Below are 24,822 nucleotides of genomic sequence, written 5' to 3' on the forward strand. Positions count from 1 at the left end.
TTTTTGCTTCACAGTGGGAATCTAAAACAGATGTCGACTTAAACCTTCACATATTGTGCAAAGAAATACAATTTATATTAGGGGAATTAAACTTTAATATTGCTACTTTATGAGTATGGCAGAAAATACAGGGTTGTCTTTAACAATGAGTGTGTTAGCCTCAGGCGACTGACAGAGTGGCAGGGAAGGGATAGGCATACCCATCCATGGTGGGAGGGAGCTTGTTAATATGCTGCTTAAGAGGAGGTGTGGCCCTACAAAGGGGGAAGTTGCCCTAACGTAATCAGTGAGTGTGGGGGTGGGGAAAGGGAGTGGGTAGGTCGTAAGAAAGTAATTCCCTGGATAGAAGCACAGATAATCAGTGTCCCCAGGCACTCTCAGGATCCATGACCATCTCCACTGAAAATGGAGTAAGTCTGGAGGTTAGAGAGTAGCTGTTAGACCCAGCATGGACATTGGGTAATGGGGGGGGGGGGGCAAAAATAAATAATGAGTATGTTAGCATGTGCCTACCTAAATATTTACTGTTCCAAAACAGTAGAGGAAAAAAATAATCTGATATTTTTGTTTATGATCAATTTATTACAGGAAGAGAGAATGAGAGGTAAAGAGAATATGATTTCAACAAGTTAACCAAAAAGGGGTTCACGTTCAGTTTGTAATAATATTAAAGTTACATTCGTTAATAAGAGCTGTATTATTTTCAAAGTATGGGAAAGATTAATTGCGAGACAAAACCATTATATATGTGCTTATGTGTCTTTGTGATTCAGTATATGTGAGGAAAACTAGCAGAGTACATTGGGCAACAGCAGCAACAAATTCAACAACAGTAAAAACAATACAGCTCAGTAATAGTAATAAAAACAATACAGCTCAGTAATAGTAATAAAAACAATACAGCTCAGTAATAGTAATAAAAACAATACAGCTCAGTAATAGTAATAAAAACAATACAGCTCAGTAATAGTAATAAAAACAATACAGCTCAGTAATAGTAATAAAAACAATACAGCTCAGTAATAGTAATAAAAACAATACAGCTCAGTAATAGTAATTAAAACAATACAGCTCAGTAATAGTAATAAAAACAATACAGCTCAGTAATAGTAATAAAAACAATACAGCTCAGTAATAGTAATAAAAACAATACAGCTCAGTAATAGTAATAAAAACAATACAGCTCAGTAATAGTAATAAAAACAATACAGCTCAGTAATAGTAATAAAAACAATACAGCTCAGTAATAGTAATAAAACAATACAGCTCAGTAATAGTAATAAAAACAATACAGCTCAGTAATAGTAATAAAAACAATACAGCTCAGTAATAGTAATAAAAACAATACAGCTCAGTAATAGTGATTCAAGAGCACCAGGAGCGTGGCACAGGTAGAGATGCCCAGCAGCAATAACTGATGCACAGTGAAAGCTATATGGCTAGCAGAACAGATTCTGCAATTGATCCAGCAGCAGTATCACCAACACAGCTCAGCAACAATAGCATAAACATGCCAGAGTACTTTTATGTAACTAAGTAAATATAATTATGGCTAGCAGAACGCAAACTGCAACAGCAGCAAAGCCAATTCAGCAAAAGCTGTAACATTTTCAGCAACAAAAATACAAACAAGACTCCCAGGTAGTTTGAGGAAGCATATGTTCATAGAGATTAAATTGAAAAGAAGTGTTTAAATTGTCCTTTATTTTATAGATTCTGAAACTTTCTTACTGGACAGTTAGGTTTTGCCTGCATTCCATGGCAGTTTGAAGTACAAGCTATTGTTATATTCTTAAAATGCAAATGTTAAATATCTTGGCTTATTACTCTTAACTAACAGGTGTTTTAAAACTCTTTGTGTTCTTCAAGAGTTCAAGTGAGCAGACAGCTTTAAATGGGGATGTTGAGGGAAATATTAAAAAAGAATGCTGTAGTATATATATTTTTAGTCCTTCTTGTATGCCAGATACCATGATTTTGTTTAACCTCGATCTGTTTATTAAATAATTAATTTCTGTGTTTAACAGAAAAATCATTTTAGAATTTTTTTGAAAACAAGTGCTATTTTTTCTTTTGGCTGAATTATTTATATTAATGAATGCCCCAATAAATCGTGTTTTAGCTGTTAGTAAGTCAATTGCGACTTTATATTTTGAATTTCTCCTGTTTATAATTTCATAGCCTGAGAAATTTCAGTACATATGGTAATTACTATGTCTGTCTTTTCACCTACTAATTTCAGCTTCATCATTGTGTTGTAGTGTTACATTTGCCATCTTAACTTGAAGATACTTGACTAAAAAAAATCTTCAAATACAGACTTTATGTTGTTTCTTTGTGAAATGTAATGACAAAAGATAAAACTTTAAAATTCTGTTTTAGCTGAAATGTTTCTCAAAAAGACAAGTCTAGACATGAAAGATTTCTCAGACACTTTTCTGTAACATCCAGTTTCTATACAGTTACAAACAATCAGTGAATGATCAAATATGAATTTATTCTCCCAAAGACCTCATGTTTTTGAAAACAACCAATTTCCAGAGTTAATTTAGCCTTCAAATCCCATGACAGAAAGTTTTAATGAAAGATAAAATGATTAATAAAAAGTATATTGGTGGAGCTCACAGTTAATTCTTTTCATCTTATTCCCTGAGCAAAACTTTACATCCATAAGGTAAAAAAATCCTGGTGCTGTGTGTTCACTCTTTCTTAAAATTGTATTTAATTGAATATGATTCTTTATGAAATCAATATTTTGCATAGGCTTCGGTCCTAGGATGCTGAATACATTATAAATCATATGTAGGACTGTTGTTAAAATGATTGATAAGGACAAGTTGAGTCTAATGGAGTGTCACTTTTGTTACCTCCAAAAATGAATATATTCACCTCATCTTTACCTGCCGTTCATAATATCATTTCTATCCATAGGTTTTTCACTGATGCCTTCAAAGTACTTAGAGAGTCTTTCTATCAGAAGTTATTGAATCATGTATCCTACTACTAAAATCAAACTAATCCATCTTTAATGTCTCATCATTTATTTTTCTACTTGTTACTTTCATTTCCTTCTTTCGATCATTAAGTGCCAAGCTATCACTCAGTGATTTACGTAAAATGTTACTATGGCCGTGGTCCTCTTTCCTTAGTTATTCCATAATTATGATATGAACTTTATCAGATTGCACTGTTTTGTTCACATTTACTAAGTATTAGGAATTTTCTCAGAACCTTTATTTTGTGACAAGATTAGCTTTACTCATCCACAGTGGTTTTTGCTGTATTATTTATTTGATTTTGTTTATCAGAAAAATCTGTCTGGGAGCTGAAGTCCACATTTTCAGTGGATGCCCAGGGAGAAATGTTCCAAAACAAGGACAGAAATATATCTTTGACAACAAAAGAAAGGAAGTCAACAAACATTATTTACAAAGCATATAAAATTAAGGAAATACATATTTTCAAGATATTGTAACCTCTTATGATCCTATACCTTGCTGATCCTCGTCAAGTGTAACCATGATGAGTGGATGGGAAACCACAAATTTGTCCCAGGGTTTCCACCTGTATCCCTGTATTGACAGGGGCTATGGGTGCTGACTGAGGTTTTTTTTGTGAGGGATAAACTCTTGGCTAGGCTTGTAAGGGCACAAGGGCCATTAGCCTAGTAATCTCCTATGATCCTATGATGATCCTATTGTGAGCAGAATCAAAATTACTATATTAATAAACTTACATAGTATCCATAGTGGACAGAGTTATGATTGCATACCTCAAACTGTAGGTGTGGTACAGTTGTATAGTTTATTAGTTGCCAGGTGATATTTTAGGGTAAATTTGAATTGTTGCAGGCTATTTAAAAGCCTGTATGGTTTGGAAATTTGTTCTATTCCTTGAAGATAGTAACATAGAATAGAGAGTCACTGTAATAATTATTAGATTTATTATCAAAAGTAAATAAAAACAAATAACCAAACTTAAAAATTCTCTCATTTTCTGTTGCAGAATGTGTGACTAAATGTTATTACATCACTCTTAAAAAGAGACAGTTGCATCTCTTGAGTTTATCTGGATGACAAATGAATACTAAGATTAAATATCTGTTACATGTGTTTGATATTTTTCGCAGTAGTTTAAATAAACATCCATTTGATTCTGCTGACACTTATAGTCCTTCTTGTCCATATAAAGGAAGAACTTGTGAAAACACTTCCTGCTTTGATAGACTGCCTTTTATATGATGATTGTAAAATGATTTTAAAAAAGTATACACATAAGGTTTGTGGCTAAATATGTTTGGTTATTGGGTTATTAAAATGCAACAAAAAAGTGTTATAATGTACTATTGTCATTTGTCATTTCCTTCTATTTCCACAGGAGAAGAGGGCAGTGTTGAATAACCTGGCTGAGAAGGCAAAGCTAGTTGAGGAAGGCTTCAATTCTATTCCTGGCGTCCAGTGTAATTCCGTACAGGGTGCAATGTATTCATTCCCCAGCATAAAGCTTCCACCAAAGGCTATACAAGAAGCAAAGGTACTATAATGCTTTTATTGTGATAAAAGATATTCTGTGTGTTAATAAGGCTGTCTTAGTGAACTATATAAAATACAGCACAAATTGTTTTGCATGTTTTAAATTTTGAAACAGAAGAATTTCCATTGTCAGGGTTCTCTGGTAATCTTTGCTTTTGAGCCAGAGTTTGTATATTCTGAATAGATATATGATTTCTGATCTAGGCATGGAAACTTATACATACATTCTATTATTTTCTTCTTATAAGAAACATTCTTTATTTTTTTTTCTTTTACCAAATTATTTCTGTGTTTATTTTGAAGTTTGATTCTATAGGCTTGGCTTTTCCATATGTCATCTCAGCACACTTTCTGCCTCCTATACATCTACTTGACAGTCATATTAACCATGTTGGTAACCATTTTAAATGTTGGGACTTACTGGAGTGAGTCCTGAAACACAGAGACTAAATGGCTGAAAATTGAAGTTACATATAAGTCCAAGATGGTCATTTCCTGGAATGTTCCCTTTTTTCCTGAAGTATGGTGATCTCAGAATTGGTCTGTATAGGCTTGATGGGGGTTCTCACCCACAACAGGGGGTACAGGGGGCCTGTCCCCCTGCAAAGGAAATGTTTAGAGGAGAAGAATGATATTCAAGATTCAGTCTTCTCCAAGATTTTCAGTCTTTTTTTGGCTTGTTGGCACTCAGCATTTCTAGTACTGACACTTCAATAAGAAGCCACCATGTTGGCATCCATTAGTGAGGACAGAAGTATCATAGCAACTGATAACTATGGAAAACTTACACATAGCTCTTTTGTGCGTTTTAACATATTGTACCATGAGTAGGATATAATTACATGCTCTTTCTTAATTATCAATGAGGCACCTGTAACTCTTGAGTCATTATGCCTTGCATGCTGCAGTACTCCGCATTGCCTCCTGGAATCATCAGTGCCCTTACCTTCTGTTTGAACATAGTGATCATTATAGGCAATCCAGGAACAGCACCCAAGTTCAATAACATTTGGCCAATCAGATTCAGATTAGGTATGGTGCTCCTCCCCATTATACCCTTCTGGGTATCTCCAACATTCCTCACATACATGTTGAAGTCTCCCAGTTGAACTACAAAGTTAGTAGGTGGAACCTAATCAAACTTCTTAACTGTGACCTCCAAGTAGGTTGACTACTCCAAATAACTATGAGATGCAGATTAACAAACATAAGACCAAGCTTTCCTTGTTGCATCACTCAGTCACAATGGACTGCCTGTCTCTCATCTACTGACACAAACTCCAGCTGTGCAGCATATACTGGGGGCTTGTGAGTAACACCCACACCCATTTAGTGCTTCTCCCCAATGCAGCTTTGCAATAGGAAGGAAAGCAGTTCTGAATAAGAAGTCTTATTACATCCCAGGTGCAGTTTGCAGAGATAAGACCAACTCAATATAGCTTATACAGTAAACCTCCAACAAAAGCTTTGCCAACTTTCCCAGTGAGATGACATTGTATGTCCCAAGGGTTAGTTTCCAATGCCAGGGTCTAGTTAATGTTAATCTAACCTGATCCTGCTGTTTGAGTGCTATCACACTGAATTACCACTGTTACTAGGTGTGTAGTGAGCCAATGAAGTGGGTCCTAGCAACATTTTTGGACTGAGTCCAATTAAGAAATATTAAGACAAAATAGTTTATATATTAAGCTTCTGGGTTTTAACCATGTTTGGTATGGTCCATATGTACATTTTGTTCACACATTTCTGATATTTCTTACTTGCAAAAACATGTGTTACTTGTCTGGTATTTCTTATTGTTCGGATCTTAGTTAAAACTCACCAGAGCTCCATTTTTACAGCAGTTACCTAAGGTCAGAACTTATTTAACTTCTTGTCATTTTCAAATTGGGAGACATTATTTGAGGAAGAAAAGTTTCGGAGAGTGGAGGAAACATTTATTCATTATTGGTATTTTTGAGGGGGTGATCATCAGTAAATATGAGTCTTACTGGCTTGAAATGGTATGTGTATATTATAGTCTTCAATGAGAAACTCAGAATCAAGAAATAAATTGCATATTGCATGTAGATAATTGACAGGACTGGCCCCAAAGAAGCTTCATAAAGGGTAGAATGAAAGGAAATAAAACAATCACATCTCCTCTGCCTGTTGTATTTCAGTCTTCTTAAGTGAGTCATTCTATTCAGTATTTCCCTGTCATGGGTTCTCATATTTTTTGTATAATAGTCAACCACATCTGAAGATAAAGAAAAATATCTGACTATTTTGGTGACTGTTGTAGATGAACCTAACTACAGACTTATTCTGCATTTCATTTTACCAAAACACTAGACTATAAATAGGAATGTTGAAGTAAAAAATATTATGTTAGCTGAAATGCACACGTTTTTAAATAATCTGGCTATGTGGAATGAAGATGTAAGATGTAAGATGGGCCAGTGGATTAAAATAAATTTCTGTTCTATATTTGTATCTGTTAGAACTGTTCCCAATGACCTTTCTTTCAGACCAGTTAGGAGATATTTCTTTCTTGAAGAAAGTATCACATTTGCAGCCCTGTAATAAACAGTCCTTTAGGAGATGAGACAGTATTAGCTCCAGTGTTCTCTTTACTGACCTCAAGCTGAAAGTCATTGCTATGACCTCAGTAAATGTCATTGTCCAGTGATTCTTCTTTTCTGTTTAGGGTCTCCCTGGCTAGTCTGTTGACCTCTGAAGTGCCTAAGTGGGTGCCAAGTAGAAGCAGACTTGTGGAAGAATGTGTTTGTGTATGACAAAGTCCCAGTGAATTCCTTAGGCCTTTCAGACAGAATTCTATTAACCTAGCTCTAGTGCAGATACAGCTTTATTTTTTGTACTGACAGTAATTTGTTTTGGACAAAAATTCAGCCACTTATTCATCTCCTACAACATCACATCAACATTTTTCCAAGACTATTACGGAGACTCATATCTTTATCCTAAGAAGGATAACATAGGCTGAGCTAAGCTATATGAGAGCATTAGAATTCATTGCCTCTGTCAACACTCAAATGCTGTGGCTAGATGTGGCTACTTGTGCAGCCACAACTAATTTTAATACAGTACACAGTTCACAGCTGTCAGGACTGTAAGAGTTACAACTTCCAAAGGCTGCAGCTAGCCCTGTCTGCAGGGGAGGTCTATCAATGAGGAAATTGCAGTGAATATTTGGTAAATACTGTTGGACCAGTTTGCTAAGTCACTCATGGAGGCAAATATTCCAATGCCCATCTAAAATGGGGTCTATATGAAATCAGCAAAAACTCACTTCAATGAATGGCATTTATCGGAAATGCCATTCTTCAAATTCTGCTCTTGTGGGGAGCTGTGTGCTCCCACCCTTCAGTAATTATATATACCAACTTGGAGATCATACTACAGTGAGGAAAAGGGCAAATTTTCTGATCTTCACTGTACAACGATCTCAGTATGAACAGTTTGACGAATGGCATGTTCGATGTAAGTGCACCGAAAATGCTGTTTGCTGAACTGAATTTTCGATGATCTAATAGGGACCCCTAAAATTTAAAGGCAGTTTTTGGACATTTTGGTTAATAGAGGAGTATGCATAATTACTAACATGTTAGGGTAACCAAAGACAAGACACTGTAAGGTTACTTTAAATGTTAATCAGTCAAAGATTATAAAAAGACACAGTAGTGAAGTGCCAACATCTCTTAATCTATATTCACCCACACACACACACACACACACACACACACACACACACACACACACACACACACACACACACACACACACTCTATCATTTTCTCTCCCTGTTTATTCTCACTGGGGTATGACATGCTATTTCCTCCACTTCTCCCTGTTTGCTGCTGTAGTAACTTTCTTCTTTGTACCATCACTGATGGGAAGCCATTTAACCATGCCAAGGTATACCTTCTGAGATTTGAAAGCATGTTTTGCTCTTGTAAAAACAGTAGAAAGTGAGAATCCCAGACCATCAAAATGTGGTGACTATGGCTTAAAAACATACTATTGTATATTCATGAAAAGAAAAAAATGCCAGTGAAATCTTGTGGAAGTTTATCATGGTATGTGCATTGTAGTTGTTTTTCCATGTTTTTATCTAAACTTCAAACTATTTATTGCCATCTCTCCTCTTTGCATTTGGCAGGTAAGAGGTATTGCTCCAGATATGCTCTACTGCCTACGACTCTTGAATGAGACAGGCATATGCGTTGTTCCTGGCAGTGGATTTGGTCAGCGAGAAGGTACCTACCATTTCAGGTAATGACAAAAAAATATTAAGAGAATAAACGCTAACTCTGATCTCTGAAACATGATGTTGTTTGTGCAAAGAATGAACAAATTAGTGAAAAAGAAAGTAGGCAACTGATTACAGTTCATTCAAGATGAAACTCTAATAAGACAGATGGATACAATGACACCTAAAATGAGAAACGTTATAACAGTTACAAAGTTAGCATGGTTTCCATCCTGGCCACAAAAGATGTCCTGCATTTGCATCGTTTCTAAACTCAGTAAATTTGTATTTAAATAAAAACGTACTGCTTCACTTTTCTTGCCAGTCTAGACATGAGCAATATTACAATAAACTGGGCTAGCAGTAATGTCTGACAGATCCTAATCAGTAACATGGCAAGACAGTTACTTACCCTTCTTACCTGTTGCTGCTGCATTCCACAAGGATCCATCTTTGGCCTTCTTTTAGTTAACATATTCATTAATGACATCTTCAGAATGATAGAAGAAACAAATGTTATTCAGTCTGGAAAAGCCTCAGCATTAATAGGCTCAGCTGATTCTATATCCCAAATCCAAACCAAAACAAAAGGCATTGTCAACAAACTAGAAGGACTAACAGAATTGCAACATATACTGAATGCCAGAAAAGTTAACTAATGTTTTTGTCACCAATGCAACTTATAAAAACATGACTGACTTCAGCATACTCAAAAAAATAAAAACATTATGTACTGCCATCACAATTGTACCCTACGCTATGGGGCTGGGTGGGTCGATACACAAATTGATAAACTGTGTGCAGATTCTAAAATTTATTCTCAGACACAACAGATTATAAATTTATTTACAAAATCTTATGCAAAACAGTTTGGCTCCACAAAAGGGGTGGTAAGCTGTCCTAGTGACATCCAGGTAATCCCAGATACTGGAATCAAATTAGATTGTATTGAAAAAGAACTGTGTAAACTGGATCCAAACAATGCACACTGAGAAGATGGAATAAGTAACAATGACCTAAGAACACTTAGGCAAGAACTTACATTCCCATTACATCTATTATTCACTAGGTCATATAAATATGGGGAGATTCCTCAAGATTGGAGACATGCACTTATTAAATCTGTCTTTAAGGGAAAGGGGAGTAGGACAAACCCAGAATCATACAGACCCTTAAGTCTACTTTCATGCTGTGGAAAAATAATGGAGAAGGTAATACTGGATAAGTTATTGTCAGAACTGGATACGTTTGGACTTGAAACCATATATCAGCATGCATATGTTAAAAATAGATCTATTACCACCTGTAACATGATGTTCTATAACAATATAATAACAGCTATGAATTAAAAATTGTGCTGTGATGTGATTTATATAGATTTAACTTCAGCATTTGACAGGGTCATTCACAAAACTCTGATCAATAAATTAGTACAACTACCTGCATGGCTTACAAATAGGACATGGTAAGTATCACACACCAGTTGGACAGGTGAAATCATTGGTTAGAGTCAATGTGTCCCACAGGGCTCTGTACTAGGCCCTTACTTGTTTAGATTGTATCTTTCAGAACTTACTTTTTCATCTCAAGTGTTCAACAGTCTATATGCTGACAACCTGAAATTAGGTAAACTGATTACAAGTGTTACAGATAAGGCATGTCTGCAAAATAATTTGACTAAATTGACCATTTGGGTACAGGAGAATAATATGTTAATAATACATCAAAAACTAAGCATATGAGATTTGGGAGGCATAAACTGAAAGGTGAATATTTAACACAGCACGCCGTGATTTAAACTGTAGACTTATTTTAGGAGCTGGGTATATGGGAAGATTCAGCTATGAGTTTTTCTAATCATAGCAACCGATTGGCTAATGATAGTTATAGAACTATAGGTTGTATAAAAAGATTTATGAAGTCTAGGAAATCAAACATAATGAAGTCATTGTTTGTTAGTTACATTAGACCCAAACTTGAGTATGGAATAACAATATGGAAACCCTATAGAAAAACAAGCATGAATAAACTGGAAAGAGTACAGCGGAAATATACTAAGGGCATCCATGGATGTGAAAAATCTAAGTTATTATGAAAGACTAAAATATCTGAATTTGTACAGTGTCTCTTACAGATATTTAAGAGGAGATCATATTCAGGTATATAGGACATTTAGGGACAACTACCTCTGGGAATGTTTGGGATTATCAAAAAGTACTAGAGAACTGTCAGATAACCTATGTAAAAGATTCTATAGGAATGAGAAGTGTACTAATTGGTTCTCTGACAGAGTAGCTGATGCTTGGAACAGACTACCAAATTACATTAAAGCAAGTACTAGTTTAGATATTTTTAAGAACAGCCTGGACATTTATTATGGGAACAAGTGTTTTGGCATATTGGCAAGCTAGAAGGGCTTTAATGCCCGTACTTGAAACATTTGTATGTGTGTATGTATGTACGTATGTATGTGTGCATATATGTATGTATGTGTGCATGTATGTATGTATGTATGTATGTATGCGTGTATGTATGCATGTATGTATGAATGTATGTATGTATGTATGTATGAATGTATCTCATCTCCTTTATCAGCCTTCCCTCCTTAGTTTTTTATAATGCTGTAACTCTTTATCTTACCGTGAACAAGTCTTTATAGTAATAGATATTCTTACATAAAACATGACAATCTATGCATACTGATGATATCACACTGCAGACACCTCCCTGTATAAAAATATATTAATATACTGCCCAGGTAATTATTACTCTTAATCAAAACAGATGGTAAGTGATGTAACTGATGTCAAAGATGTCTGAATAATGGAACTGTCGCTCATGAATGAAGCTGGTAATAAATGATGCAGCAATGCAGATGGTGTCCATGATATTTGTAGGATCGAGATTTTTTCCCCAGGCCTTTGCTAAAAAAAGGCACTGTTCTGTCAGACTTTTGCAGTAAAGAAATGCCAATAAATAACTAAATAGCTAACCAGATAAATAAATAATATCCACAAATAAAAGCTATTGAACAGGTGAGCCAAACAAAGGGCGATATTGTACTTGAAGGCCTCACCTTGCATTTCACTCAGAAGTGGGCGTGTCTCGAATGATTGACGACTAGGTCTGCATATGTAATGAGCCATGATAGACATGGCATTCTAATCAGCTGACAGCTCTAGTTTCTTCTCTTACAGATTAAGGTTAATAATCATATGTGCATTAAATCCACGACCACTACATACACGCAAACTAAATACAAATGATGATCATTGTCCATGTTCCTGGAAATAAGTCTTCCCCCTTCACGCACTCAATACGTTTGTGATGTTTGCTATGATGTATAAAAAATGCTGACAGAAAAAGACATTACTTCAAAAGTTGTAAGACTTTCTTGGAACATGGATAGCAACACCTATTGTGCTGGATTGTCATAGTCACTGCACCTTCCCATGTGTTTTCGTAGTGGACTCATACTTCTCAACTGTCCAGATTTCCACCTATTTTTGGTCTTTTCCTCATAAAATTGGTGGTTTTCTGCAAACTGTTGAGGGATGAAGTCAATAAATAATGACACACATATACCGCTCAACCTTTTAGAGCAAGAAATCTGGACAAAGCCATAAATAAAAGTGGGACAAAGGCCATCCAAAATAAGGGCAATTTTTTAAAATATTGCTCCTAAACATAGAAATTTACGGTGATATTTTACTCGGAGAAACAATAAAGTCAGCACTGTCAGATAGTCTTTAAGAATTAGAACTATCAGTAACATCGAACAGTATAAAGTATCAAACAACATAGCTATGTAAACTATATTGGTTTATTGGACGTTATGGATATTAACACTAGATTCTACATACTAGAAACATATGCTAGTGTCGCTATTGAGGAAATGCATATTCATTAATGCCCGATTATGAAATAGCACGGGGGCGGGTTTTGGGCGGGGCTTGCTACTGCGCATCTGGTGAGGCCCTCAAGTACAATATTGCCAAACAAAGCTGCCAGGGTAATCTTGGACAACTCCCAGCATTTCAACTATGTAATGGCAAAAGCCAATCAAAATCTTGGCATGCTATATAAAATCAGACTATATTTAAAACAATGATCACAACCACACAATAGGCAACACAATCATTCTTAACTTCTAAGTATCTTATATGCATCACCTATCTTAATCGATAATACACGCCTAAATAAACTTGAAAGGTCCTACAACAAATTTGCTAAATATAACTTTATCTTTCCAAATTGAGCCCATTAGACCATAGGACTTTAGCAAATATACTGGTTAGACATCCAACATACCCTGGATTTATCACACATCAGAATACTGCATAATATTTTAAACAAATGAAGCAAATGGCCAGTGATCAGCAAACATATCAACATATATTATTCACCTAGGGGAACTCTAATAGGTTCATAGGTTCATAGGTTGGTACTGGGCTATCTGCCCGAAGGCATATATTAGCCCAGCCACATTGTGCGGTATTCACCGCCCCTTTAGTAGTTCCCTAGACCCTTGTACTAGCAGCTAGTACCCTTGGCCCCTATCTAGTAGCGCTGTTGATGTGATCCCCAGTGAGAACTTCCTGTTACCCATCCACTGATCAAGGTTCCTCTTGAAGAGTGATAGTGAGGGGTTCTGTCTTATGTAGATCGGGACCCTGTTCCATAGTAAGGGAAGTCTCTGCAAAGGGAATCTATCCCTCCAGCATGTTCTATTCATTGTTGTGTTGAGGTTTATATCCCTAGAGCATGTAGCTCGAGTAGATTTGTTTTTGCTAAGATGAAGCATGTTCAGCAATTCTGGGTTGGACATGGCTCTGTACGTTAGACAGAGATCACCTCTGAGAAAGCGTAATGCAACAGAGAACAGTCTTGGCTTTTTCAATTGTGCTGCATAGGGCAACTGTTTGAGGCCAGTAATCCTCTTGGTTAGGTACCTCTGTGGTCTCTCCAGCTGTTGGAGATGTCTAGCCAGGTACATTCCAATTGGTGCATTGTACTCAATAATGGGTCTGATGAGGGAAGAGTAGAGGGACACCATTACATCCTTAGATCTTGATGCGAACCCTTTTGTGATCAAATGGGTCACATAGAAGGATTTTCTAACCACTTTGGCAACATGGTTATCAAAGGAAAGCCGACTATCTACTTGGGTCCTTAGATCCCTTATTTCTTCTTCAGATTTCTGGGGATTACCTCCTATGTTGTAGTTTGCAGGTACTCTGTTTTTTCCAAAAGGGATTACTATGCATTTTTTTGCATTTAGCTTGAGACCATGGCTTTGGCACCATGCATCAGTCTCATTTAGGCCCTTCTGGAGGATCTCCATGTCGGCCGGAGACTCTATTATAGCACCCAGTTTGCAGTCGACCACAAACTTAGTCAGCCACAGCCTTTCCGTGCTTGCCTGTACTTCTGAGAAGTATATGCCAAAGAGGAGGGGCCCCAGGACAGAGCCCTGTGGCACACCACTCGTTACTGGTCTAGATTCGGACATAGATCCCGCTACTCTTACTTTATGGGATCTGTCTGACAGCCGGTCTGCGATCCATCTTGTGACGTAAGGGTTTATGCCCAGGCTGGTGAACTTATCAATAATACCTGAATGGGGAATGGTGTCAAATGCTTTAGCAAGGTCAAGATAAGCTGTGTGTACCTCCTTTCCCTTATCTATAGCCTGAGTAACTGTCTCAAAGAAATCCACCAGGTTCAGGAGGCATGATCTGCCCTTGACAAAGCCGAACTGTGTGGGGTCCAGCGATTGGAGGTTCCCAATCTCTCCATTTATGAGTTCCATAATGATTCACTCCATAGCCTTACAGATCAGACTGGTCAGGCTTATTGGTCAGTAGTTCCCAGGGTCAGTTGTGGCCCCACCCTTGTGTAGCGGGACCACCATTGCCATGCGCCATTCTATGGGCACATATCCTGTGGAGAGGCTGAGACTGAACAGGGTATTAAGATGCGGGGTTAATTCCTTTTGGAGCTCACGTATGGCACAGCCTGGGACACCATCTGGTCCCATGGAGGCAGTGTTTTTAGCTTTAGATAGAGCCTTGTTAACCAACGTATCAGTAATAATTGGACTGACACAATCCCCTGGAATGGTAATAGGCCCTGTAGGTGGTGAGGGGGGGGGGATTTGCACTGAACCTGTCGGCCAAGATGTTGGCAATGTCAGAAGGGTCAGTGTATTTTGTTCCATTTTGTACTAGCTCAGAACAGACCTGAGCGTTGCCATTTAGGTTTTTGACGTAGCCATAGAAGGCCTTATGGTTATCCTTGGCATCCTTGGCAACTTTCTTTTCAGAATTAGCTTTAGTTGACTTGATGAGGGCCCTCATTTTCTTACTAAAGCTGATCAGGGATGATTTTTCTACTTGAGATTTGGCCTCAAAATCAAATTCTTATAACTACTACAGAATCAGACAATCACTATTGTGACTCCCTGTAGTTAGTACAGGGAGTACATATAGCAAAAGTGTTGGATTTAATTCCTGCACATCTCAAAAAAGAAAGAATCCCAAAGCTCTTCTTATAAAAATTAAACAAATAACTTCTATATGGGTCTGCCCTTGTCTTAAGCTTGGAGCAAAGTTCAGTAAAAAAACAAACACCCAAGTATAACCTTAATTGATCAAATACAATGTATAGTGTACCTTTCACATTCACATGCTTACTTGTAATCTCCTCACATTCTCCTGTTCATCCTTCCTCCTCCCATCTCCCATCCTATCTTTATTATCTTCTCATACTTTATCTAACATTGAAATACCCCAAATTCATCTCTTGGCTTCCTCCAACTTCTTGTCTTCCATCTCTGCTGTCACATAACTTTTTCTTAGCTGCTCTGGATAATGACCTTGGATTATTTACAGTATAAAATTGCATATAACGTGACCTTAATACTGGTGTTAAAGGTATAGAATGTTATTAATAGTATTACTGTATAATAACTTTTCACATAATTAAATGTAACCACTCAGACTGTAGATATATTGTTACTGTTGAGCTTTTTTTCCTGGGACTACACTGAAAAGGATTAGCTAGTCAGATTATTCTGGTAAACAAATGTATATAATTAAATGAACAGATTTATAAAGAAATAAATTACAGAAGAACAGGTGACATAAAAACTCTAACAGCAGAAGCTGAAGAAGGTGACAGAACATTAGATTCCACCACTGTTGCAATACTGGGGTATGGAAAGTCGAAATGGACTCCAGTGCAGCTCCATTGAAATAGAGGGCTGAAGCCATGACTGCTGCCTAGCAGTCCTGAGTTTATTTAGTAGCTCAGGCACTTCTTGTAACCAGCATAGAGGAAGGAATGAATGATGGGATTTGCATGCTTGCCTCTTCATCTCTCCTTGGGTGGAGGGGTGGAGAGCACATATTTAAGCATGCTACTGTCGTAGAATTCCAAGTGGGTAACTTGAATCACACATAGGTCAGTTGTTATTCTGAAAGTGAATGCAGTCCTGTCAGGAGATGTTGACATTTTTTTTCTGTGTTTTTTTTCTCTCTGTGTCTTTGTTAGCTGTTGACTATTGAGTCTCCTTTGACTCATCCAGCTCACTTGAGTGTCATGCCGAGAAATAACCCCCACTGGTACCCTCGCTACATTAAGGCTGCCTGGCTGTTATGGATCCCTCAATACCACCTCACTGACTCATCACTAACCCCCACTGCCCTAAGGCAGCTTGACACTTATGGATCCCGCAGTGACACTGTAATGGTCCAGGCATGTTTTCATGCCTGAGCACCCATGAACTGAAATTCAGCTACTCTGCTCCGACACAGCTTTGTGAGTATACACGTCTCTGCCCATCTACTTTGGACTTCTGCATCTGCCTCAGCAGCATAGTATTCATGCCACGGATTGGTCAGCAAGCTTCCAACTGCACACTCTACCATCCCTCACTAGTTCCTTCATTGTTCATGCCACGGAATGGTCAGCAAGCTTCCAACTGCTCACGCTACCATCCCTCACTAGTTCCTTCATTGTTCATGCCACGGATTGGTCAGCAAGCTTCCAACTGCTCACTCTACCATCCCTCACTAGTTCCTTCATTGTTCATGCCACGGATTGGTCAGCAAGCTTCCAACTGCTCACGCTACCATCCCTCACTAGTTCCTTCATTGTTCATGCCACGGATTGGTCAGCAAGCTTCCAACTGCTCACGCTACCATCCCCTCACTAGTTCCTTCATTGCACGGCTCACTAACCTGGCAGACAAGTTATGGTAGCTCATTCCACTCTGTGATGGCAACAGTAATAAATATCCTACCCCCACTATGATCCAGGGAGATATTATGTTTGTGAAGCTGAATTTCATTGAAGTAGAATTGGTTGCTTTGTTTTGTCAGTTCCATGTTTTACTAAAAGATTTGCAGTGTAAATAGCAAGATCATATGACAGTGGAGTAAGACAATTTCTCCTTCCCCCACTGTTGTGCAATTTCAGAGTTAGTGTGCGTAGTGGGATTCTTACATTTGATCAAAGACGTTTTTGCATGAAGCATTTTGTTGAAGAGACAGATGTAGTGAAACCAAAGGCCCAAGTGTTTGTGTACAACTAGTGTCCTAGAGGGTATAATAGAATGGAAGAAACCTTTAATTGCTGTGGCTCTTGATGCAGATGGGCATGACCTCCAAAAAGCATTGCTTAGGCCTTAACAAGTGGTATGAAGGTCACAGCTAAGGGACTTGAGGTATAAGAGAAGAAAAACGTCTAGTCAGATTATCAGCACAGAGAATGGCTTGTAGTTCAGTATGAGTGAGTGTGACTTTGTAAAAGCTTAAAAGTAAGCAAGTTAACCTAAAATGGACATTGTCCACACTGTAGATTTAAAGAGAAAGAATGATGAGGCTTAACTAACACATTCTGAATTCATTCAGACTAGGGACTTTTTTGTTGTTGTGGGCGTAGTGGGGATTTTTTTTATTTGGTAGTGATTAATATTGTTTCAAAATCATGGGATATTGCCCTTTTTGTTCTTTCTATTTTTAACAGAATATTATGCTTTTGTGATATCACAGGAGTACAGAAGACTAAAAATGTGTATGAGGTGTTTTGGTCAGCTTTTAATAATGTCCCAAACTAATTGCATGTATTTATTTATTTATTTGGTATAATACCTTTATAGTCCCGTTGGATCAAGTGTTACGTCAAATAAAAATATTATATGACTCATTGTTAAGGTACTTGTTAGGAACTGCCTAACCACCTTACATTGCTTTTGAAGGTACAATGTATTACCACAAACATTTTTTTACAGAAATACATATATATATATTGTAGCTAAAGTTTAAGTCCTAGGAGATAAATGTAATAAAATAGCTAGTCCCTTCTGCCTTTTTAACACTTTTTTTTTTCACCTTATAAAGAACATTGTGTGCCTTCTTAATTCTGTTTCAAAAAAGAAGTATTGTAGTCATTTGTTTTCAAGCAATATGTTCTTTTATTAATGATGAGTGCATTTGTCATATATCAAGGCTTCCTTATCCCCCCTGGAAGGCTTGTTCCGAGGCACTAGTGGATAAAGTATTTTGGGGAGTGTTTTCCATTTTCATTGTATTGTGAATAGCATTTATTCTTCACAGTACATTTGCTGATAGGCACCTTAAAATTTGCATTGCAGGGCTTGCTCTGGTTGCCTATTTGAGAATGTACATCATTTAATGTATTGGGCATGGCGTTCTCAGAATTACTTTCATGGTCTGATTGTTTTCTGCCTTCAGTAGTTACTAGTGCCCCACAAAGTAGCCCAGCCCTTCTGCTCACTCTCCTTTGGGCTAGTGTTTGTTCTCCGGATGTATCCACACATCAGTGTTTTTATTTTTGAGCCCTGTACCTGTGGTATGTTCTACTTCTGTGGCTTTAAGGCTTCTTTGGAGGGATTTTACAGATTGCTTCAGTTATCTTTTTGCCAAGCCTTTTAAGTTCTTTTGTGCATAATGTACCTCGGCACAGTTTATTTGCCATTCTTGTTTACTGTCTAACTTTGTCTGGTCCTACTTTTATGTCGATTGTTTACATCGATTCTAATTAACCCTTCAATCTTTTTGCTTCATTTTACAGACACATGGATGGTTGTGGGATCATTATAAATGAGTACTGAGTGACTGTGTTCACTAAAATTAACTGGTAAGACAATTGAAAGATGCCCTGTGTCCACACTTTGTCAACAAATAGCTCAGCCTTTAATTCCCCGTGATGTGAACTTTGTCAGCATGGGATAATGAGTGGGTCATTTGTGTCTAAGGAACGTGAGTGCTGAAATGAGTATTCTTGTAACAGATAGCATCAAAGGTTGAATTCCAGAAATGGAATTCACTTAAAAACATAACTGTTTTTATTTTCTTTCCTACCCTGAATACATATCATTTTAGAGTAAAGGGGCTGTCATGTTAGGTGATTGTTTTGCTTTTAGAAGTCAAGGATCAATTATCTTCACTGCAGCACTCTTCTCTGTCTAACAAGTGTATTACAGCTCATTTAAATATGTCAGATTGTCCTTGACAAGCTCCCCTCCCCTCTGAAGGTGTAGATATAAAATATTCCTTTTCTCAGGAGAAATCTTCCTGACTGAAGTTTTCACAGATGAAAATCTACAAACCCCGAAGTCTCCAACTTACATGGTTGGGGAACGTGACTGCCATATTGTTAAATGATGATGCTACAAAGTACTTTGTTGTCACTGTAACGCTACCTTTTCCAGTTTGATACCTTGCCTGCTTTTTAAATTTTCATCTGCTGTTAACTTTTCCTCCAACTTTACTTCACTGTTATTCAAAAAAACAGATTTTAACTAAATATTTTTTGCTTTCAGTTTATAAACTCGATAAATGGAAAATCAAGCAGTTGCACAGAAAACTTCAGGCAGTTGACAATAAAGTCAACTAAAGAGAAAAAAGGACAAACCCCATCATTTTCCTCAATTTCCCATGTAGAAAGCAGTTCATCTATACCCTTACACTATATATATATATATATATATATATATATATATATATATATATATATATATATATGTATATGTGCTTCCTGAGACATTACATAGCCACAAAGGAAAAAGACATGTCTTTACTTACAAAGGTTATGCAGGCTCAGAGTATAAATGAATGTCAAATTTCCATTTTTTAATGCATTTCTTAGGCTGCTTGTTGTTGTGATCTTTAATTTGATAAACAAGAACCATATTTTTCAGTTTTTATACCAAGAATCTTTCTTATTTCTATCCTCTGATAAATCTTAATTTACTCCACTTTCTCTTTAATTTTCTTCATAGTTCCACCTGTGTACAAACATTGATTTATTTGTTTTATTTATTTATAGCTTGTTGATGAGGAGGGCAGGCTAGTACAAAACTCTTTTCTGACATTACTTGGATCGTAAGGTTTCATAATACAAAAACAGTTGCAAGTAGAAATCAGCCTGATCACATCTTCCACTTCAACAAAATGCAAACCATCCCTGTAAGCCACAACTTTGGGGTCTATATTACATAGTCAAAGTTCCGTAACTCTGAACACCTAATGGTCGAACCATTATGTTCGAAGTTACAGAACTTCGAGTATGTAAAAAAAATAACTACACAACGGACAAAACAATAACTTGTTGTAAGCAGGGGGGCAAGCACCCCTGCACCGCCTACACCCCTGCTACTTAAATATACCAACTCAGAGATCACACCATACTGAAGTGAATGGAAACCTCTGCTTATGGAGATTTCCATTCAGATGCTCATACTTTTACAAATTTGAATGTATGGTCTTGAGCATATGTGGTTCAAACTTGTAAAAGTTCGACTACGCGATAGGAATCCCAGCTTTATGTTTATTCAAGCACATCCCTCTAATACATCTAATAACATAATATTTAATGTATAGTAACTGTCTTTTAATTTCTTTTCCTGTTTATACAGGTCATATAAAGTGCTGGCTTGAGTGGACAGCCCTGCCTCACCCCTTTCCTATATGCAAAACACCTTTGCCAATTTACCATTTATTAACAATTTTTCCCTGTATCCATTTATAAAAAAAAATTCACCTGAAAAATCTTACAGTGTGAATGTAAATCAGTTGAAATTTTCCAGAGAATATTAGTGTTAATATTATTACACACTTTTTCTTGTTCAAGAAAGCTCAGAATGTTCAATCTCTTCAATTATTAGTGGACAAAAGTGAATGGACAGAGGATTATAATCCCTGCAGTACATTAGCCAAAAAAAAAAAATCCCAATAAACATAAGTATTTTTGTATGGGGGGGGCAAGCCCCCTTGCACCCCAAACATATGTATACCAATTCCATGGTAGCACCAGCTTGAAAAAGGGAGAAATTCATCCCAAAAGGGAACCACTTCCAGCACAACTTGCTGACAGTAATTTCCTTTGCAGGAACTTGATCATCAGCAAGTTGAATCTCTGGCAACTGAAGATGGAACATTCAGTCTTCATGCACCAGTAGGTTTTCCTCTTCAACCTACCTTGTATTGCCCTTTTCTGTTACATATCTCAGAGCTTTCAAAAAAAGTCACAATATTTCTCCCCTTCAGCCCACTTGATTTACAAGTGGTAGTAAATAAAAAACAATGAATCATCATGCCTTCAGAGTTTTCATAATTATTTTAAGGGCCATATTTAAATGGCATTAGGGCTCTGACTTTTGTACAGAATCAAATTAAATGTGGACTTAATGCTGTCATATGCACCCTTATCTTAAACATTCTGAAAAACCTCTACTGACTCCTTTCATGGTAATGTTTCAATAAATGCATATATATATATATATTTTATATAGTAGACTACCCACAAAAAGTATTTTTTCTGCGTTCTTTACTGCTTCACGTTTTCACCTTTCACAATTCTTTAAATTTAGTCTGATAAGTGGATAAGAGGTTTAATTCCAATTACTTTAAATAATATTCATTCATTCATTCATTCATTCATTCAGTCAGTCAGTCATTTATTCAGTCAGTCAGTCAGTCAGTCCTGTTCCCATGCCTAGCTTATCCATTTCAGGATTGTGGGGAACCTGTATCCTGTATCATGGTTTCCAATGGATGCCAGGTAGAGACCGTACTCCTGACTAGAGTCATGCACACACTCCCACAACCATACAAGTGGGAATAGTTTTAATTTATCTATAGCAGGGTTTTGGGATGTGTAAAGAAATTAACAGCATGCAGACATAGGAAAGATACTTAAACATTGCACTGAAAAGACTTCAGCTGAACCGCAACTGGAGAGATAGGCACTATGGAGCAGAAGCTCTAAACTCTGTTTCTACAAAAATATTATGCACTCTATAATGTTGTCATTTCTTCTTAAAATCCCACCCTGTTCATTTCTTACACTTCTGTTTTCCTTCCATTCCTTTAGTTCTTCACATGGCCATATTAGAGATTTTCCCCATTATATCATACATGCATTGTAACCATTTTCAGAGACTAAAAAGGTTTTGCTAAACATTTGATATATTTTCTTTTCTGTTTATTTATTTTTTCATTTCCTCTCTCTGTATCTCATTTGATTCTTTCGTATAATTCAGGGCATGAAGCTTAATAACTTCATACAGGATTTACTCATTTTTGTAACCCATTTGTTATTTTCTTTAAAACATCCTTTCAAAAACCTTTTAAAGACTCCTGCTTTTTATTCCTGTATGCATTTACTTTATTCTGTAAATGTATACACAGTTTGCTGTACCTGCTACATTTTAAATGTTCAGCACTCTATTTTTTATGTTCTAACCATGCCCTATGTTGACATTCCATTCAAAGCCTTAGTGTTCTCTGTGCTCTAAAAGTCCATTATTGTCTTTTTATCCGTCACTGATCTATAAAAACGTGGTGAAGGTGCATGCATCCAGCTGTTCTGTTATATCTGCAGCACCTTCCTTTTCCATTATACCTTGCTAAATAAGGTGCTACAGTAAAAAAGCAATAAAGGCAAATATGGTCCCACAGTAGCCATAATTAATAAGTAGATTTTAAAAAATAAAATGCACAGAAGCAGTAATAATCATGGTGATTTGTAGGTCAGTGTAAAATAAATACTGGTAGTACCTCTTAAGGAAAAAAAAAAGGCCCTTGTGTCTCCAGTCAGACTTTAGACTGTGGGAACCTCCACAAACTCCAAGGAAGAAGAATATTGTTGTTGTGTCAATGTTTGGTAGTGGATTTTTATGTGCCGAGTTACCAGCCCTGACGCACAACCTTCAATGAAGGTACACCCATTCATGCATGTCTCCATGCAGAAGACACTCTAGCTGAGAATTGAACCGCGGTCCAAGGAAGAAGAATGTATGGTCAGTAAAGAACCTGGACCCCATCAGATGTGGAAAACTCAGACTACACTAACACTTGAAATCTGAAAGTTACACATGTCTGAATGACAGGCAGTGGAGTTTCTGCATTATAGGGGTAATTGGAAGGCAGCTAGGGATATCAACAAGTAACTAAGGTATGGAATTCTGCATCAGCTACAACAAATCAAATTCTGTTTTACAAAGTCTAGTATGTACAGAGTTACAGTAGTCAGTCCAGGAGGAGAGCACAGCACACAAATCCATGGCATGGTCATGAGAGGGACCAGGTGTTTGATGCAAGCAGTGTTCATTAAGTAGCAACAGGACAATTTAATGACAAATGACAGATGGTACCTATTTCATCAGTGTCATTCTATTACTCAGAACCTCGCCAAGGTTTCTTACCTCATACACAAATTCCATCTTACTGTTGCAATAAATTCTCTAGCAGTAAGTGTATTACATTAATCCACTCAAGTTGTCAATGATCTTCTTTTATAGTCAAGGGTGCAGGGTTTGATTCTTTCCATCTTAGTACTGCATCTAGTGTGGAATCCAGACTGAAATGAGGAATGTACCTGATATTCCTGTAAAACTGAATCGGGCTGTGAATAAGCAACCCGATCTGTAATCTTGAAAAATTGGGGACTACCAATAGACAGTACCACTCATGGCTGTTAGGGCCTAAATTAGATTTCTTCATGATAAAGGTTATCAAGGCCTTATGTTTGTTTGTTTGTTTGTGTCTTTCGGCTTTTCCTGGTTAGGGGTCGCCACAGCAGAACTCCGGTCCGCTAATGATTGGTAGCTGATTTTTACGTGCCGAGTTACCAGCCCTGATGCACAACCTTCAACAAAGGTACACCCATTCATGCATGTCTCCACGCAGAAGACGCTCTAGCTGAGAATTGAACCGGACAGCGTCTTACTGTGAGGCAACAACGCTAGTTCAGGTAAAAAGACTCTAGCATTTAAAGAAGAGTTAGCTGAGGGATTACAGGGCCCAGCACATCAAGGCAGGCACATTTCAGTCTTGCTGAATGTGGGTCTAAGCTGCAGGTGGAAGGTCATAGGCAGGAAGTTAGGGAAATAAATGTAGGCTGAAAACTGAAACTGTCACGACAACCAAGACAGACATTCCTCTAAGACTCTCCAGTCTCCTCGTAAGCTTGTCATGGAAAAATAAACTTTCTTCAGTGATGCCAGCTATTTGACAATAACTTTAAGGGGTCTGTAATCAGGGGCTGTCTTCCACCCCACATTCTGATCTTTACATGAACTATGACCTATTCCTCCCAGTCCTGTCTAGTTTCTTCCAAACCTTTTGTTTACTTACCCCTTTTACTGACCGTTTTGACCAGTGTATCTCCCTCTTACTCTCTCACTAACTACAATATGGTCACCACTTGCTCATAGTGAGGTAGGGATGGCAGTGCGCTAGGATTGGTAGAATGATGAAGATCTTTACCTCATGGTACAGGGTTTGATTCTGACCTCTGGTTATTGGCTAGGCTTGTAATTGTCTGTAGATTGATTGCCTAGTATTTACCTAGTTACCTATTACCCCTTCTGGTTCAGAGTCTGACTGCAATGCAGACTGAACAGCTCAAAGCTCATGTCTGATAAATGTACTCCACCTGGATGAAGCCAGACTGGCTCCTCATCAGCCCTGCCCAAATGCTACACTGTCATGAACCACAGCTATGCTG

General features: G+C 37.3%; 1 protein-coding gene across 1 annotated transcript in view; it reads left to right on the forward strand.

The window, feature by feature from the left end:
* Positions 1–24,822, forward strand: part of GPT (glutamic--pyruvic transaminase) — a 528,517-nt gene that overhangs the window by 468,091 nt on the left and 35,604 nt on the right. The window contains exons 9-10 of the mRNA XM_044067427.1: positions 4,378–4,533; positions 8,695–8,807. Of these exons, the coding sequence (XP_043923362.1) occupies positions 4,378–4,533; positions 8,695–8,807 (269 nt within the window). The remainder of the gene's footprint in view (positions 1–4,377; positions 4,534–8,694; positions 8,808–24,822) is intronic.

This window comes from Protopterus annectens, chromosome 3.part1 (genome assembly GCF_019279795.1).
Source record: "Protopterus annectens isolate FY-2018-M chromosome 3.part1, PAN1.0, whole genome shotgun sequence".
Classification (NCBI taxonomy): domain Eukaryota; kingdom Metazoa; phylum Chordata; order Ceratodontiformes; family Protopteridae; genus Protopterus; species Protopterus annectens.